An 18376-nucleotide genomic window follows, 5' to 3' on the forward strand; every position below is an offset into this window, starting at 1 on the left:
TCAAGCTGGCCCTGGGTGGCTGGTCAGCCGCCATCCAAGGCTTGCCTGCACCTTGGGCTGGCCATGGGTGGCTGGGGGGCTGAGGGGACTGGGGGACACTGGAGGCAGGCGCCCTGGCAGGGCTGAGGGGACTGGGCCTGCCATTTTGTGGCTGTGGGCACCGCCATCTTTGAGGGTGGGGCAGTCAATTAGCATATTCGCTCTTTATTGGCTGTGGGTGCCGCCATCTTTGTGATGGCATGAGGGCCAATTAGCATATTCTCTCTTTATTAGATAGGATAAATAAGTGAGAAAGCATGCCATAGAGCCACATGTGTAAAGGAGTCCATTTTTAATTCCATTCGTAAATGCCCAGGAGGTTTCCTGCATTCCTGTCGCTCATGGCAGCTTTGTGCAGAGGGCTGGGTTGAGAAGGGAAGCAGAGGCCGTGCATGTTTTATGGTGCACAGTTCTGCGCTATGAGCATGTATTGCCTTTATAATCTAAAAACAATTTAAACAATATTTTTAAAGTAAGTTGGTGCTTTTTGTACCCGTTAAAGTAGGTATTTCTTATGTGTTTTCTTGTGACCAAAAGAAACAAAAAATTTTTGTGTGAAACCCAATTCTGGACCGTGTCTGGACCGTCAGTGAGGCTGCGGTGGTCATGATCCCCAGATGTGGTGACAATTCCTGGAACACATGCCTTTTCACGGGTCCAGGGCCCTCATATCTGCTTCCTCAGCAGATCCTTCACTCAGGGCTCCCAATCCTGCCTGCACATCTGGGAACTTCTAAAAATAGATTCCCCAGGCATGTCCCCAACTGCTTGAATTAGAGCCTTCTGGAGATGAGGCCCAGGAGTCTGCATTCATACCTCCCCAGGGGATTCTGGTGACCAGCAAGGTCTGGGGCCCACCACCCTCAAAACCCTAGGTGGTAAGTAGCCCAGATGTATGTAGTCCCTTTTGGTAGATGAGAGCACTGAGGCCAGGGCAGTTAACAGCCTTGCCTCCCAGTGGGGTTAACAGGTCATAGAAGACATTGGAGGGCCTGCAGTCAGTGATCCCAAATTGCAGGCTATTGGATTACAGTCGTCCCACTAAGCCAGGTGATTGGCTAATTCATTCGACAGCTATATTTCAGGGATCTACTCTGTGCCAGGCACTGTGCTGGTTGCTGGGGTGTCTAGAGCTGCAAATCTAACCCACGAGGTCCTAGCTTCCTTGCAGCTTGCATTCTCCTGGGAGGTAAGGATTAAAGGCAAATAAACATGGCATCAGAGAGCACAAAGTGCTGAGAGGAGGATGAGACAGGGTGTGAGATGGGGAGCGACAGGTGGTCAGGAAAGGCCTCTATGGGGAGGTGACATTGAAGCCGAGCCCTAAAGGATGGCTTGGCTGTGCAGCATCATGGCAGCCCTGGTAACAGCGGAGGCAGACAGGTGAGCAGCAAGGAGGTAATACAGAGCCTCGCGGTCCTGGCGAAGAGGGGTATGTGGGGCTTTGAGCTCAGCAGTGTTGCAGGTCGCCATGACTCTGCTTCCCCACAGAAGCATTTCTCACACTGTGTTCTGATGCTTCTCAAACTTGGGTGTGCATTAGCGTCTCCTGGGAGGCTTGTTAAAACCCACATGCTCGACCCCAACTTCAGCTTCTGATCCTGTCAGTCTGGGTAGGGCCCAAGACGTCTCGTTTCTAACCAGCTCACTGGGGAGGGGCTGAGAACCACGGTGAGAACCACTGCTGAGCTGTGATGGCCTGTCTCCTCTACTAGGCTGGAGGCCTCCTGGAAGCAGGGCCAACATGACATTCATCATCATGCCCCAGTGTTTGTTGCATTAATAGGAGCTCAATGAATTCTTATGATTTAATGATGAATAAGGCATGGACCTTCAGCAACATGAAACAATGTGTGTAAAGCCCTCAGAACACAACAAGCACTGTGTCAATGTATTAGTCAGGGTTCTCCAGAGAAACAGAAGCAATAGGATGTACATATACAGAGTCTCCTCAACTTACGATGGGGTTACATCTCGATAAACCCATCATAAACTGAAAATACTATATCGTAAATCAATAATTAACATGCATTTAATCCACCTAAACTACCAAACATGGTAGCCTAGCCTAGCCCACCTAAAACATGCCCAGAACAGTTACATTAGCCTACAGTTGGGCAAAACCATCTAACACGATGAATACACTGTCTTTGTCCCTTGTTCACGCTCATGATCACGGAGCTGACTGGGAGCTGGGCTCTCTGCCGCTGTCCAGCATTACGAGAGAGTATCTATCGTGCGCACAGCGCTAGACCAGGAAAGATCAAAATCCAAGAGTGGTTCCTGCTGAATGCATATCATTTTCACACCATTGTAAAGTCGAAAACATCTTAAGTCAAACCATCATAAGTCAGAAACCGCCTGTATGCAAAGAGATTTATTCTCAGGAGTTGACTCACGTGATTATGGAGGCAGACAAGTCCCAAGTTCTGCAGAGTGAGTCAGAAAGCTAGAGGCAGGAGAGCCGATGGCGTAGTGCAGTCTGAAGGCCAGAGGCTGGGGACCTAGGAAGAGCTGATGTTTCCATCTGAGTCCAACGGTAAGAGCAAGTCAATGTCCCAGTTCGAAGACAGTCAGTCAGGAAGGATTCTCTCTTATTTGGAAAAGGGTCAGCTTTTTTGTTCTATTCAGGCCTTCAACCGATTGGATGAGGCCCCTCCATGGTAGAGAAGCCAATCTGCTGTATGCAGTCTTCCAATTAAAATGTTCATCTCATCCAAAAACACCTTCACGGACACATCCAGAATAATCTATATATATAAAAGCCTAAGCAACCGAATGACTGGTTGACCGGTCACTATGATGCACACTGACCACCAGGGGGAAGACGTTCAATGCAGGAGCTGCCCCCTGGTGGTCAGTGCGCTCCCACAGCCAACCTCCCACAGCCCCAATCAGCCCGATCGCTGGCCAGGCCAAGGGATCCCACCCATGCATGAATTCGTGCACAAGCCTCTAATGTTTAAATAAATAACTGGGCACCCCATGGCCCAGTCAAACTGACACATAAAATTAAGCGTCACAGTATTTGTGTTTGTTTAAAATACACACCAAGGATTCCCATCGCTGATGAGGGTGTTACAGTGGTAGAGAGAGTAAAAGGTGTGCTGGGAAACAGAGGGGGCCTCATTTTCCTGCCCTTCCCCTCCCCCCAGAGTCCAGGCCCACAAGCCCAGGAAGATAAGCAGGTACCTTCATCTCCCCTCAGGCAGGTCCCAGGTGAGCTCACCCCCGACACCTGCCCCCAGCCAGTGCAGCCCCAGGGTCCCCACGCCCAGTACAAGCTTGCTGTGCTCAGCACTTCCCAGCCCCATCTTGAACACATTAGCCGCCATCCTCACCCTGGCTGGAGGAGATTACATTTTCCATGGAGAGAGAGAGAAGCCTCGCTAAGGAAATAGTCTCTCTTTGTTCCCTTGAGTTCTCTGCTCCTCAAGGGGCGCCCCTCCCTGATGCCCTGTCTGGTTTCAGGAGAGGGAAACGGAGCCTGGAGAGAAACAGAACAAAGGGCCTCGGTGGGTTTGCTGGAGGAAGGGTGCCGGGAGAGAGGAGCAGGTGGGGAAGGGGAGGGGTGAGAGAGGAGGGTCCAGCCCAACTGGCCCCAGGGAGGGCAGCCATGTCCTCACGCTGGGCATCGCATGCCCCAGAGCTGGGCTATCTGGACTCCTCGGGCTTTTGCAATAGTCCAGCTCTGAAACTGACCAGTGTCTCTTCACAGGCTTGTCACATCTACTGTCTGAGCCTCAGATACTAACTGCCCTTCCAACCTCAAAACCAATCACCTCAGAGGTGATCAAAATCAAATACAATTTAATTGCATCAAAGGTGAATCATTGAAATGGAAAGAATAGACAGTGATCATTGGGTTTCCTGGGGTGTGAGGTCCAGGGCTTGCAGCGAGGAGCAAAAAGGCGGGCCAGGGTGGGGATCAAGCACACGTCTTGCCTTTCCTCAGTGGTCCATGCTGGCCTCTGGGCTTGGGATCTCCTCCGGGGGCAGGCCCATCAGCTGGAGGCTTCCTCCTTCCTTCCCCGGGCATCTGACGGCGTTTTTCTGCCCATGCGTCTGCTCACCCCATCTGCTGGGAAACAGCTGTTCACACCCGCCTCGCTACACACAGCCACTAAAAGGCCAAGCTAGGCCTAGAGCCCCCGCCCCTGCCTCCAGGCTTTCCCCCGTCTGTGGCCTGAGGGAGCACTGCCCTGGGAGTCAGGCCACTGTCCAGCCCTGCCACCCTCTGCTCTGAGACCTCAGACACAGCACTTCCCTGCTCCCGGCCTTCCAGGACTCATTGGTATGCGATGAGGTTTAGCCCAAGGAGTCACCACGTTCCCCCAGCTCTGAGGTCTGCCAGGCGAGTTACCAGGTAACCAGGAACTTCCGAGTACAGGGCTCCCTATTCAAATGGTTGTGTAAATGGGATGCACATAGTACACAAGGATTTCAGTTTCCCTAAGGCTGGTCCAGGGGACAGTCTTACGCATTCAGTTAACCAGAGGAAAAGAATGTGCTTGGTGTCTGAGAGTCCACCCATCACTCATGCAGTAAATATCTGCCCAGGTGGAGCATGAGCTGGGATGTGAATCTGCTCCTTTCTCATTGGTCTTGGAGGCCATGTTCCTCTTATAGTATGCGAATATATGGATTTCTAAGAGTAATTTTAACTATGTGCTTTTTTTTTGGCCTTGCACATTCTAGTTCAGTGATGGCGAAACTTTTGAGCTCGGCGTGTCAGCATTTAAAAAACCCTAATTTAACTCTGGTGCCGTGTCACATATAGAAATTTTTTGATATTTGCAACCATAGTAAAACAAGGATTTATATTTTTGATATTTATTTTATACATTTAAATGCCATTTAACAAAGAAAAATCAACCAAAAAAATGAGTTCACGTGTCATCTCTGACACACGTGTCATAGGTTCACCATCACTGTTCTAGTTAGTATGTTTTCAGTTATAAATACTTGAAAATTCAACTCAATTGGGCTTATACAATAAAAAGTAGTTATTGCTTATATATCAGAAGAGTGCAAGCTTCAGGTACAGTTTGATCCAGGAGTTCATAGTATCATCAGGACTTCAATTCCTCCTCTAGATGCTTCTCTCAGCCACACACACACACACACACACACACACACACACACACACACACACAATGCAGCAGTACACACCTCTCATTGTCACACGGTCACTGCCAGCAGTCCCTGGGCTTGCATCTACATACCAGAGGAAAGGAACTACTTTGGTCCCTGAGACCCAAACAGAAGTCCTGAATTCACTCTGATTGGGGTGACTTAAGGCATTTGCCCGCCTGGCTCAGTACCTACAGCCAGGAGACAAGCTGGCCCAGCCTGGAGTATGTGCTTCATCTCCAGAACTGGGCATGGAGCCAGGTCCCCTGAATCCCTCACTTCTCAGAAGTGAGGACTTTTGAGAAGAGGGAAGTGGAAACCAGGGAATCAAGCAACATTGATTGGGAGTTGGGTCACTCCACTGAAACTCTGTGCATGAAAAATACAGAATTTCTCAGCGACCCTTTTTCCAGGATCTGAATCTGGAGGCTCCTCTTAGGCTGGAGGCAAAGCCAAAAGCTCTGAAACTGCTGCTGCTGCTGCTGCTGACTGTGAGACAGAAGGTCACAGAAGCCAGTGGGTACCTCTTTCTGAGAGCCTTGCAGATCACCCTATGCTAGTGCAGCAGGGCACACAAGAACATCTTGACCCTTAAGGAAAGATGACACTAAAGCACTGGCCACAACAGACAGCAGGGATTACATGCTGGTTTATGTGGAAAACATTAGAGTAATCATGGAGGGCTTCCTGGAGCAGGTGGGAATTTGTGCTGGATCTTAAAGGACTGATCTCCAGGGTAAGGTGTGCATACCACAGAGGATGTGCAGGATGTGATACGGGGGTATAGAAACAAAATGATTCAAGATCTATTTAGGTTTATGTTTTATTTGAAAAAAAACAGGATTATGGATATTTATATACAGATTGACAGTTGTTTAATTAATATACACTGGTTTAATTAACATAAAACTTTACACACATTGGAGGCACGTGTTACCTTTTTTTCTTATAGGAGTGGGCATTTTAAAAGGTTCAGAGACTAAAATTGCCTTGAAGGGTGGAGCCTAGGATAAGCAGAAGTCAGGATGAGTGCCCATGGGGCCTTGGAGAGGGTGTGAGGTAGGAAGCCAGAAACCCCTTCCTTTAGCCTATGTCCTGCTGGGGGCCAAGGAACCCAGGGCGCAGCAGGACCATGTCCTGCCTTCCTCAGGTGGCCAGATCCGCGGTGAGCCTCCTCCCTTGGCCAGGTCCTGCTTAGAGGACAGCCACCAGGGAGGGGTCTTACAGGGCTGTGGCTGAAGCCTGCCACCGGTTCTGCCATCCGCAGCAGCCTGATCCCCGCGCCTCCATGGGAAGAATGCCGGGAGCCCACAGCCAGTGAGTCACGGCGCACAGCCCATGGAAAGGGCCCAATGCTCGCCACGACCTTTGGGGTTTGCCATGCCGTGCTGGTGCCCACGCCAGAGGGTATAGGGTGTCCGGTCTCCACGAGGCACAGCAGGCCCTGAAGCTGCAGATGGCTATATAAGGCTGCGGCCGCAGGAGGTGGCAGGGGCTGCCAGACCCCAGGAGCGATTTGGCGGGTCTCGGTGGTGACGCAAACATTTTCCCTGTGCTTAGGCAGTTCTCCCCTTGCAGTGAGACTGAATCATATCCTCAAAACCTCAAGCCCGACAGGCGCACGTAATGCCGACACTCAAGAGTGGCAAGGAGGGCTGACCCAGGCCCTTCCTTCAGGGCGAAGAGATATTTGGGGCAACACCGGGAAAGCTATCTCAGGAGAGCTCTCTGCCACAAACTGTGGGGCCTGGTCAGCTTCCTGGGGCCTCAGTTTCTGCATCTGTAATATGGGGATAGTAAGCCCTGTTCTGCCACCTCATGTAGTGCCACAGACAGCAGAGAGATCAGCTCTGGGGGAATGGAGATGGAGGTAAGGGCTGGCTCTTGTAGCAAATTCGGGGTCCCTGAGACTTGGCAGATTTACTGCCTGCATGTCGCATGTTGGCCATTACCAGGACACACGGCTCTGGGAAGCCAGCAGTCTTTGTGCAGAGCTCACCTTGATCCAACCCCTTCTGTTTCTTGGTGTCCTTTGACATTGGTGACTTCCCACGGTGCCCCTGAGAGGTAGGCAGTGCAGGAATTGCTAACGCCATTTCGCAGCCAGGAACACCAAGGTCTGGAAAGGTCAATGACTTCTCAAGGCCACAGGGCAAGCAGGTGACCGAATCAGGATGAAGACCCAGCCCCTGGATTCTCAGCCCAAAGACCTCACCCTGTGTTGGGGTCCCTCCGAGCCGGCCAGGGGGCCTAGGGCCCCAATCTGTAAAATGGGAAGGAATGTGGGGAGTCTGCCTGGTCAGGCTGCCGGGGTCTTTTCTAAGACACGAGGTAGCTTTTCTGGGAGATGGCCATGGTTTCCTCATCCAGAACCCGCTGTGCCTGATCCCCAGCGGCACCCTGCAAGCTGTTCCTCGAAGGCACTCCTTCCAGACAGCACTCCCCTACGGGCAGGGTGTGCTGGAGGGCACATTCCTCTGGAAGACTCGCTGAACTATCAGGTTGACCTTGAACACCAGAGCAGCCAGCAAAGCAAGCTTGGCGCCTAGGCCGCGCACACTGACACCTCTCTCTCTCTCTCTCTCTCTCTCTCTCTCTCTCTCTCTCTCTCTCTCTCTCGTAGCCAAAAATCACATTGTCTAGACAAACAGATTTTATGAGCCCTATTAATTCCTGCCAGTCCAAAATGGGCATGCTTAATAAGTGATATATTTAGAATCCGTCATTATCTGGTCCCCAGGGGAGAAACCTCAGCTCTTATTTCATAGACTCTTAATTTCTAACAGAGCTCTATTAACTCCCACTTCAGACCTCACTTTCTTTCCTGACAGCACAGAGAGGCAGGGATGGGGGGAGGCGGGCCGGGGAGTGTGACCACCAGAAGACACCAAAGTCCTGTAGAGCCGGAACCTCCCGGCCTGTCCCCTCTCAACCCTCTTAAGTCGGAAAATGACTGATTGCTTCTTCTTTGGGCGGAGTTGCCAGGGGGTGGGCCACTGCTGGGGGGACAGGGCTCCAGAAAGGTGATCTTGCTCCCAGTGTCTCACCCGGACCTGTGCCCAAACCTCATGCTCATCTAAGCTCTGTCCCACGGGGCTGGGAGGCACCCCTGCCCTGCCAGCGCGGCCTCCTGGGAGGGTTCCCTTCTTGAGTCGCTGTTATCACGAGGCCCTGAGCAGAGGAGGCCGCTGCTGGCTGAGAGCTGGTCAGGCACCCGAAGCCTAGAGGGTTCCAGATGTGCCAGAGGCAGGCGGCGCTGACAGGGTGGCAGACGTCACTGAAGGGAAACCCCGCCTGCCCTCAGGGTTTCGCTTTATATCAGCACTGGGTTTCCAGCTGGGGGAAGGGAGGGGCAGCATAGAAGGGGCTTTGGGGAGCCATAGGGGGAGGTGGGATTCTCCCTGGCCTCAAGGGAGGTGCACTACCAGGTCTAGGCAAGCCAGGAAGGAGTGCCACTCATTGCTTTCTAGAAGCATGTGAGCAAGGTGTATTGACTTCCAGCGGGTGCAGGACAAATTAGCACCAAGTAGACGGCTTACAAAAACAGAACTGTATTCGCTCACAGTTCCGGAGGCCACGCACCCCAAACAAGGTGTCGGCAGGCCTGTGCTTCTGCGGAAGGTTCTGGAAGAGAACCCCTCTTTGCCTCTTCCAGCTTCCGGGGGCCCCAGGCATTCTTTGGCTTGTGGCAGCACCCCTCTCAGCTCTGCTCCCGTCTTCACGTGGCTTTCTCTTCTCAGTCTCTCCTTCGTGTGTCTCTTATAAGGACGCTTGCTGGGCTTAGGGCTGTTGGGGGAAAGCCCCCAAAGTCTAAATTAATTCAGGATCGATTCCGAAGAACTGACACGTAGCCTTATTCAAACGCATAAGAGCTTTAATAGGAGAAACTTACCGACATGGCCAAAGCAGCTGCGCTCCCAGGGGTGGCCGGCCGGACGCCCTCCCCGGACAGGGTCTCTTTTTTATAGGGTGTTAGTAGTAAAAGCAATGGGGGGGGTCACATAGACCACCAGAAAGAATACTGCGTTTCTAAGTTAACAGACAACACCAGGCAGGTATCCACACTCTATCCATTCATTAACCTCCTTCCAGGGGCCTGGCGTTTATCTTCGGGCGGCATTCCGGCTTTCTGGGTAGTCAGCCGAGCCTCAGGCTACAGCGTTAAACAGTCACAGAAGGTCTAACACAGAGAGTTCAACATATCCCAGACGCCTTTACTGCGGGAGCCATATTAAACCTCTACCGTGGGCTCCCTGCCAGGGTTAGTAATCCAGGATGACCTCATCTTGAGATCCTTAATTGCAACGGCAAACACCCTGTTTCCAAATAGGCTCACAACAGCACAGGCTCAAGGCAGGAGCCCCAGGTGGTTGGCTGTCCCTGGGCACTGTTGAGCCCTGCTGGCGGCCTGGCCCACCCTGAGCAAAGACTTAGCGGCTCAGGGGACAGTCATGACCATTGAGCAACATGCCCCTCATCTGAGTCACTGGCTGGAAGACTGTCAGGTAAGGTGAGGACAGAGGCCCTGCAGGGAGCCATGGCAAAGGCCTCATGGCTCCAAATCTTTCCTCTGCCTGAAGGACCACCATTGCCACTCTCCTACCATTTGAAAAGCTCATATTCAACCGTTAAGGCCCAACTCAAGCATCACCTCCTCCATGATGTCCGCCCTGCCCTTCTCCAGGGCTGCCTCCATCCCATTTGTTGCTGCGCCCATGTGGTCCTCATCTCCGTATCTCCACATCCTGGCAAGGGCCTGGAGGGGGCCACAGGCCTCCAGACTTTACACTGAGAGCCCAGCATCCCTCCCCCAGAGAGACAAGGTCTCCGCCTGAAGGTCAGCATGTGGCCGCTCCCCCAGGGCGCCCCCCACACACACCTCACCTTCCCCTCATCACTGGCCCCCAGGTTCCAGCCTTTACCAGGAAGGAGCACCTCCCCCAGCACCTCCACGTGTCTTCTCTTCCTCCCCAGGCTCGTCGTGGGTGCTCCGTTGGAAACCAACGGCCACCAGAAGACGGGAGACGTGTACAAGTGTCCGGTGACCCACGGGAACTGCACGAAGCTCAACCTGGGTAACTAGGGGCTCTGGCCTCGCCACAGTGCGGCCAGCCACTGTGTAGGGCGGGACGGGCGGGCGGAAAGCACAGACTCACACGGGCTCCTCCCAGCTGGTTCACTGCCCCGTTTTATAGATGAGGGTGCGGAGGCCAGGGAGAGGAAGCCACTTCCCACAGTCACACAGCTTGTGGGAGGCTGGCCGGGAATCGAACCCAGGCCTCCAGTGTCCCAGGGCACTGCTCCTTCTGACCCACCCACTGCCCCTTCCCAGCAGGAGAAAACGCCTCCTGCCCCCTTTCTGATGTGGGAGCGCTAACAGCCACGGCTCACATGCATACATCTCAGATGATGTTCACGCCTCGTCGGGCACTGGTTTCAGCACTTTTAGATGTTTTGACTCATTTAATCCCCTATAAAATTTAACTATTAAACAAAGGAGGAAATGACTGCACGTGGAGGTGAGGGGGCCCGCCTGGGGTCCCCCAGCTAACCCGCAGCAAGGCTTGGATTTCAGTCCAGGCAGTCTCCTGCCACTACCTCACACCCCTTCTGAAATGAAGGCTTTGTTCCTCTGAAGAGCTTTCAGCCATAGGCGGTGCTAGGAGCAGCCTCCAGGCCTCCCCGGGCCTTGTAAAATCTAGGGGTCGGGGTGTTGGGGGGTGAGGGAGGCATTCCCTAAAGTACACACACCAGTCCTCTAAAGCACTTCCGCTTTGTCCTGAAGGTCAGACAGTGGCCAGGCCACCGCTTACTCCACTTGCTTACGGAAGGGAGTAAAAGTTCCAGGGCTGAGAAGCCCCAGTTCCAGGCCTTGCCCTAGAGGACTGGCTGCCCAGGGCCGGGACCCTGCGCCTCCCCCTCCTCCAGAAGGGGAGCCTGTACCCTAGAACAGTGGGGTGGGCTCTGTGGGGAGGTGGGGGGATGGCAGAGCTCCAAGACGTAAGCAGATGGATGAAAAGGCCCGCATCAAAGAGAAAGCCCCAAGAACTCGATCTCAGTGGCGGCCCGCGGGACTGCACACTCCTGCTGCTCCTATCTGCGTCAGCGCCACGGGGGGGGGGGGGGGGGGGGAGTTCAAACCCCAGGACAGCGAGGCCCAGCCTTCAGGAGGAAACGGACTAGGGGGGTGGGGGCTGGCTGGTAGCTCACCGATCCCAGCCATCGCCACTCGGAGAGCGCAGCTTCCAAAGCAGGCCACGCTGGGTGTCCCCTCCCAGCTGGGCAGTTTCTTCACAGCCCCTCTCTGAGCCCCTGTTTGCTTGTGTGTAAAATGGGGAGGGTGGACTCGATGATCCTGGGATCCATTCCAGTCTAGTCTGTCCCCCAAACTTTAATGAGCACCTACTATGTGCTAAGCACAATGCTAGGTACTGGGGACACAGCAGAAAACAAGACTCCAAGGGCCCCGCTGGAGGAGACAATAAGTGAGTAGACAAACTAGGATGAAGGTCAGTCAGCCCAGGTAGAGAGAAAGGCTGTGTGTGATAAACCGGGGTGAGTGGGGAGGAGGTAGGGAGAGAGGGCTGCACCTTAGCAAGGTGGTCAGGGCGGCCCCTCTGAGCAGAGAGCATCTGAGCAAAGGCCTGGTGGTGAAAAGGAGTGAAATGGGACCAGAGCCTCCCAGCCAGAGGAAGACAAGCGCAAGGCGCTGGGGTGGGAATAACTCCCTCTGTTGGACAGAATGGCTCTGTGCCTGGGCAGAGGGAGCAAGAGGCTGATGGCAGGTGCAGGCACTGGGTTCGGGGCTGGGCCACCGGGGCCTCCGAGAGAAGCTCCTGGCCCAGGTGGGGACACAAATACATGAACCGATCGTTTAGTTTCCGCTGTTGCTCCGGGTTCCCATGTGGACCCAATTTCCCTGCAGAGGAGGAGCCCCCGCCGGCAGTGAGAAACCGCTGGAACCTGAAAACATTCCTGAACCGGGACATAGCTGGGCAGCAAAGCGAGCCAGGGCAGGGGTGCTCTTTCCCTCCACGGCGGAGAACACGCACAGCAGGAAGGCCATCTGTCAGCTTCTCCCGCAGTGGAAAACGCAAGGCGGGGAGACCTGAGTCCTGGGTTTTCCCAGGGCCTTTCCAGGCCCTGAGCCCTGCCAAGCCGGGAATGTGCCTTCCTCTCTCTCCGGGGGGGGGGGGGGGGCGGGGGGGGCCTTCCACTCTCTCCTGAAGGCCGAGTGCCCAGCAGTCACTCACACCTCAGTGTGAAAGACCACAGCCAGCGCTTTCTTCCCAATTCCTGGATGACCTTAGGGGGATTTTTTGTTTTTTGTGGTTTTTTAAAATATATTTTCATTATTGATTTCAGAGAGGAAAGGAAAGGGAGAGAGATAGAAACATCAATGAGGAGGGAGAATCATAGATCGGCTGCCTCCTGCACGACCCACACTGGGGATCGAGCCCGTACCCCGGGCATGTGCCCTGACCGAGGATCTAACCGTGACCTCCTGGTTCTTAGGTCGACACTCAGCCGGCCGGGCCAAGTTAGGGGTTTCAATGAGGAGCTGGGGTTCTGGAAGGCAGACCCTGTGTGAGGAGAGGCTTGTGTCCCCAGACCCTCACAGAGACCCACTGAGGAAGGCACTGGTGTCTCCTGGTCACAGGGTAGTGGCTGCCCCAAATCCACAGGCAGCAGGAGCAGCAGGAGCAGGACTTGAACCTGAGTCTTTCTTCCTCCAACACAGGGTCTTCCCTACCAGGCCCATCTGCCCCCGGGCAGGCGCAGCTTCACTGAGGACTTCGTTACTGAGACTCGGGGGAAAGGCCGGGTTGGGGGGGGGGGGAGCGGGGCGCAGGCTGAGGGAGGGACGTGCCCCTTAAGTAAATGGAGGGAGAATTCGTCAAGCCGATGAGGGGGGGTGTTGCCCAGTTAAAGCTAGGAGCTTCCTCTCCAGATTCCTCACTGCCATCCCAGTGCCCGCACAGCCCTGCCAACAGATGGGAAGCTCAGGATGGAACCTTGAATATTCCGGGTTCAAGCCCCCACTCTGTCATTCACCAGCAATTGCCTTTGTAGAAGTCACTTACCCTTTATGGACCTTGATTTTTTTTTCATCTGTAAAATGGGAATGGTAACTTCTGGGCCTCCCAGGACCAAGAGGGGGTCCAGAGAGGGCACATGTGGATGGTGCTTTGTAAATGAGAAGAGACGGTTTTTTAAAAGCACAGTTATGACTATTATTTTCTCTGGTGTCTCTGGATAGATGAAACAGAAAGCAATCCCAGGCACGGCACAGCCAAGAGGGGCTGGATTTCAAAAGGAGCCTGACTACCAGCTGAGGGAGCCCAAAGGGAAACAACAAACACAGCTGCCCACCCCCAGCCACGGTGTGGTCAGGCGGCTGTAGGCTTGGCCTCTGCTCATCTCTGTGAATGCCCACCCCCGGCCCCCGGGCCTGTGCCCAGAAGGCAGGCCAGCTCTCCATACCTCCAGTGCCAACAATGCTAAATGCAAACCATGCTCCTGAGGCCTGGAGCCCCTAGAAATCACCGCCCCCACTCTTCCCCCCCACTCTGCCGCCCCCGCCTAGCAGGGAGGACACTAGATCCTCCTCACAGCAGGAGGCTCGGGGCTCAACCCCCCTCATCGGCTTGACGAATTCTCCCTCCATTTACTTTGCTTCCCCCAAACCCTCCCTCCAAGTGCCCATACCCATATGTGCACTCACATGTGCACACTCACGTGCGTGCACACACACACACACACGTGCGCACGCACGCGCATTTACTCGCGTACCAACACGTGTCTGGGGAACTCAAGCTCACTTCCTTTTCCTTCAGTGGCCTGACAGAATGATCTAGTAAAACCTTAACTGACATTATTTAGTAACTAGAGGCCCAGTGCACGACATTTGTACACTGGGGGGTCAGGGGGGTTCCCTCAGCCAAGCCTGCACCCTCTTGCAGTCCAGGACCCCTCGGGGGATGTCCAACTGCAGGGAGTGGGCCTAAGCCGGCAGTCAGACATCCCCCAAGGGGTCCTTAGCACTGCCTTGGAGGTGGGAGAGGCTCCCGCCACCACCGCTGTGTTCACCAGCCATGACCCCGGCTTCTGGCTGAGCGGCATTCCCCCTGTGGGAGTGCACTGACCACCAGGGGGCAGCTCCTCATTGAGTGTCTGCCCCTGGTGGTCAGTGCGCATCATAGCGACCAGTCGTTCTGCCGTTCGGTCAATTTGCATATTAGTCTTTTACTATATAGGATTCTAATCTGCCACCACCCCCTCCCTACATCCATTTGGAGGATAATCCTGCTCTTTGGCATTCTTAGCAAGACCTTGTACCTCTAGAAGCCTCTTGTTAGCTGGCTATTTGCTACTGAGAAAGGATCCGTTATCATCATCAGTGAGTCAGGCGAGCCGGCCCTGAGAGAGCAGGCAGGGGCAGGTAAGTTTCAGTGCAGGGGGCTTGAAGAAACATATGGAGGAGACACTGCCCAGAGGAAGCCAGGTGGGGTGCCCTGGTATGTGTCAGAGGGGACACAAGGGGAAGGTTGGGGTCCATCGAAGGGCTGGAGGAGGGAAAGCTCTGGACTAGGAGGTTGAAGGCTCTGCCATGTGCTTCCTGTGTGACTTTGGGCAGGTTGCTTGGCCTCTCTGAGACTCATTTTCCCCACCTCACAGGGAGTTGAGAGGAACTGATTAGGCCATGTCTGAGCAAGGCCTTAGGAAACCGGGACGGTCTGCACCAACATGCAGAGAGAAGTGGGGAGGACTCACTTGGCACCACCCCGCCACAGGCATCTCCGGTGGCCAGTGGCCACAGCAGACTCTGGGTGGGGGGTGGGCAGGGGGGCTGCAGGCTGAGCTTCTCCCTCCCATCCCAGGAAGGGTCACCCTATCCAACGTGTCCGAGCGGAAGGACAACATGCGCCTCGGCCTGAGCCTAGCCACCAACCCCAAGGACAACAGCTTCTTGGTAAGAGCCACCCGCCCCTCCCTCTCTCCAAGCCCCAGCCCTCCAGCCCCATGGACCCTCCTCACGGAACCAGGAGAGGCATGGGCTGACTGTGTCCTCACACGCACTCTCACTCTATCCAACAGGCTGCTGCCCACTCGCACCACTCCGCTAGCTTCCTGCCTGGCCACTCTGGCTGCTGTGCCCTAAATTTTGGGGGGCGAGGGACAGTCCAGACATACCCTGAAGATGGGGGACAGAAATCATGAAAAGGGACAAAAATAAATAAAGGCCAACAGTCCAATGGGGGGCCAGCCCTCTGTCCAAGACAGAGGCCGCATCTCTGCTCCAGATTTGATCAAAGAAATAGGACACACCACACACCCTGAAGAGACTTGGAAGGGAAGCAAAAAATGAGTGAACACAGAGTTACTACAACCAGGGAAAGGCTACCAAGTGATGGACCACCTGGACTGCTCAGGACTAGAGGGAAGGCTTCCCAGGGGAGGTTTCTGTGGTTTTTTAAAAAAAAGAATAAATAGGCCTTAGCAATGAAGAAAGAGGCGAGGGTACTTGGGCTGAGGTGATAAAGACATTCGTTCATTTGAACAATGATGTTGAGCACTCTCAATTCACTGGGCCAACGCCAGGCACTGGGACTCAGCAGTCAGCAGAGCTCCTGCCCCCTGCAGCTTACATTCTGGTTTGAGGGGTCTACGTCAGCAAATGAGTGACGTAAACAGGATGCTGGGACAGAAAGGCAGCAGCGGGTCATGCGTGGAGGTCTCTGCACCCTGCCCAGGTGAGCAGACACAGGCTTCGCACGCAGGTGGCATGAGAGAGGGGAACTGCCTGCTCCTGGCCACCACGTTCCAGTGAATCACCAGGACTTTGGTGAAGCCGGGGGTTCAAAACAGGATCCTCTGGGACTTACTCCTAGAAACTCTGCAAAAGAGGATTTTAGGGAAAAATTACCCTAGAAAGCCCAATAAAATGCATCACTCGTTGTAAGATGGGAGGGCTTGTGTCACTCTTTGCTCTTGTCCATCAGTTCATTTCTGTTGACAGATGAGACGTCTAGGGTATGGAGCATCAGACACTAGAGCAACAAGATGACTGGGAGGCTCAGGGACTTGAGGAGAGCGTAGTGGCTCTGCTGGTGCAAGTCCTGAGATGCTCATTGATACCCTCTGGGGCCTCTGTGCGTAGGCTAAATCCCTGGTATATAAATAGCAACTTATGTTAACGCATTAAGTCATCTATTCATCCTTCCATTCATCAGTCCGTTCCCCAACCAATCGCCTATCTCTCCATTTATCTATCCATCCATCCATTCATTCATTCATCCACTCATCCATCTGTAGATGTATCCACCCCCTCATCCTCCATCCTTTCATCCATCCCATCCTACATCCATCCATCATCCATCTATTGAGCCATCCATCACCCTTCATATATCATCCGTCATGCATCATCCATCATCCATCATCCATCATGCATCTTCTATCATCCACGCATCCATCCATCGATCCATTCATCATCCATCATTCACCCTCCCATTCTTTGTTCTCCCCCTACTTCCAAAAATAACCTATAGCAGTTGCAACAAAGGATACCAATAAAACCAAGCCTTTAAAATCTGAGTAAAAATAGAAAGCTAATTAAATGAAGGGATTGGAAAGAGAATAAGTATTCCTCCAAACCAAAGGAAATCACAGCACAAAATTTAGCCTGGGTTTCCCAGCAGCGGGAGAAAATTTGAGACATGGAGCTGGGCTTTCATTTTTGATGTCTGACTCTGAGAGGAACTCATAACCCAGTCTTTAAATGAGGCGTAGAGAACAAAGTTTTTGGTAGCAAATTTCAGAGAAAGAGCAGAGACGTTCTGTTTTCCTCCCCTAGTAAGAACCATGGGCATGTTCTCAGGACGGAGCCCTGGAATTTGGCCCAGTAAGGACCTCCAGGTGACCTGTTCAGACAGAGAGTCCATTCCCACGGATGAAAAGACTTTCCCAGATCCTGTGTGGTAGGTGGGTGAGCAGGTAGAAGAGGAACAACCCTAGATGGTGGGATGGAGACCCTTGCAAATAGGAGAAAGAGGACTCTAAGATGCCTTTTTATCTATTCCACCTGAAACCAAGGGAACTGGCAGCAGAGTTCAGGTAAACTCAAAGAAGACCCTCTAGAACAGCCGTGGGCAAACTACGGCTCGCGGGCCGGATTCGGCCCGTTTGAAATGAATAAAACTAAAAAAAAAAAAAAAAAGACCGTACCCTTTTATGTAATGATGTTTACTTTGAATTTATATTAGTTCACACAAACACTCCATCCATGCTTTTGTTCCGGCCCTCCGGTCCAGTTTAAGAATCCATTGTGGCCCTCGAGTCAAAAAGTTTGCCCACCCCTGCTCTAGAGCCTGGGAATACCAACACTGGAAAGGAGTTCCATGTTGGGTCATGGAGCTTGGGACTAGGCTGAAGGCTGTTGAGCCTGGACCCACCCTGAAGGCCCCCAGTGACTGGGGGTCTGTGCTGTGCTTGCAGGCCTGCAGCCCCCTCTGGTCTCACGAGTGTGGAAGCTCCTACTACACCACAGGGATGTGTTCGAGAGTCAACTCCAACTTCAGATTCTCCAAGACCGTGGCCCCAGCTCTCCAAAGTAAGTGGCTTCGACTCTGCAGACTCGGGCTGAGCAGCCAGCAGTCGCTGGGAGGCGCAGGGCTCTGACCACCGCTCTCCTGCAGCTACAAGCAGCACGGACTCTAGCCTCACCCTGCTCTGGCTCTGGGGGTGACCAGGGACAATTCACTTGGCCTCTCTGGGCCTCTGTGGGGTCATAATCTTGTCCCCCACCCCCACAGAGTGATGGTGGTGGGCAAATGAGCTACGGTTATGGAGGCAATCCTGGTGGCCAGGGCAGCTCACTGCAAACCCAGCCTGAGTGAGGAAAAAGTGGCTGGGCCACCGTGTACAGCAGGCAAGCTACGCACTGCACAATTCTGGGGACACCGTTCACTTAGACTACAGTGTGAATGGTGCCCTTTGATGTTCATGCCATTCAGTGGCCCTGTAGGTGGAAGACCAAGGAGAACAGAAATATCCCTGGTAATAGTCCCGTCGAGCCAGTGTCTCTGGACCTTAGGAAGCTCTGCCCAGTTTGCCCAGAGCCTCATGGAACACTGAACCTCATGCTCATTCCACACCTGAAAATCTGGGAAATAAAGCTCAGACTTTGCCTCCTGCAAGCCCAGAC

General features: G+C 53.5%; 1 protein-coding gene across 1 annotated transcript in view; it reads left to right on the forward strand.

The window, feature by feature from the left end:
• ITGA11 (integrin subunit alpha 11) overlaps positions 1-18376 on the forward strand; it is a 121063-nt gene that overhangs the window by 46341 nt on the left and 56346 nt on the right. The window contains exons 3-5 of the mRNA XM_059697119.1: positions 10147-10247; positions 15054-15145; positions 17668-17782. Coding sequence (XP_059553102.1) covers positions 10147-10247; positions 15054-15145; positions 17668-17782 — 308 coding nt within the window. The remainder of the gene's footprint in view (positions 1-10146; positions 10248-15053; positions 15146-17667; positions 17783-18376) is intronic.

This window comes from Myotis daubentonii, chromosome 1, assembly GCF_963259705.1.
Source record: "Myotis daubentonii chromosome 1, mMyoDau2.1, whole genome shotgun sequence".
Lineage (NCBI taxonomy): Eukaryota > Metazoa > Chordata > Mammalia > Chiroptera > Vespertilionidae > Myotis > Myotis daubentonii.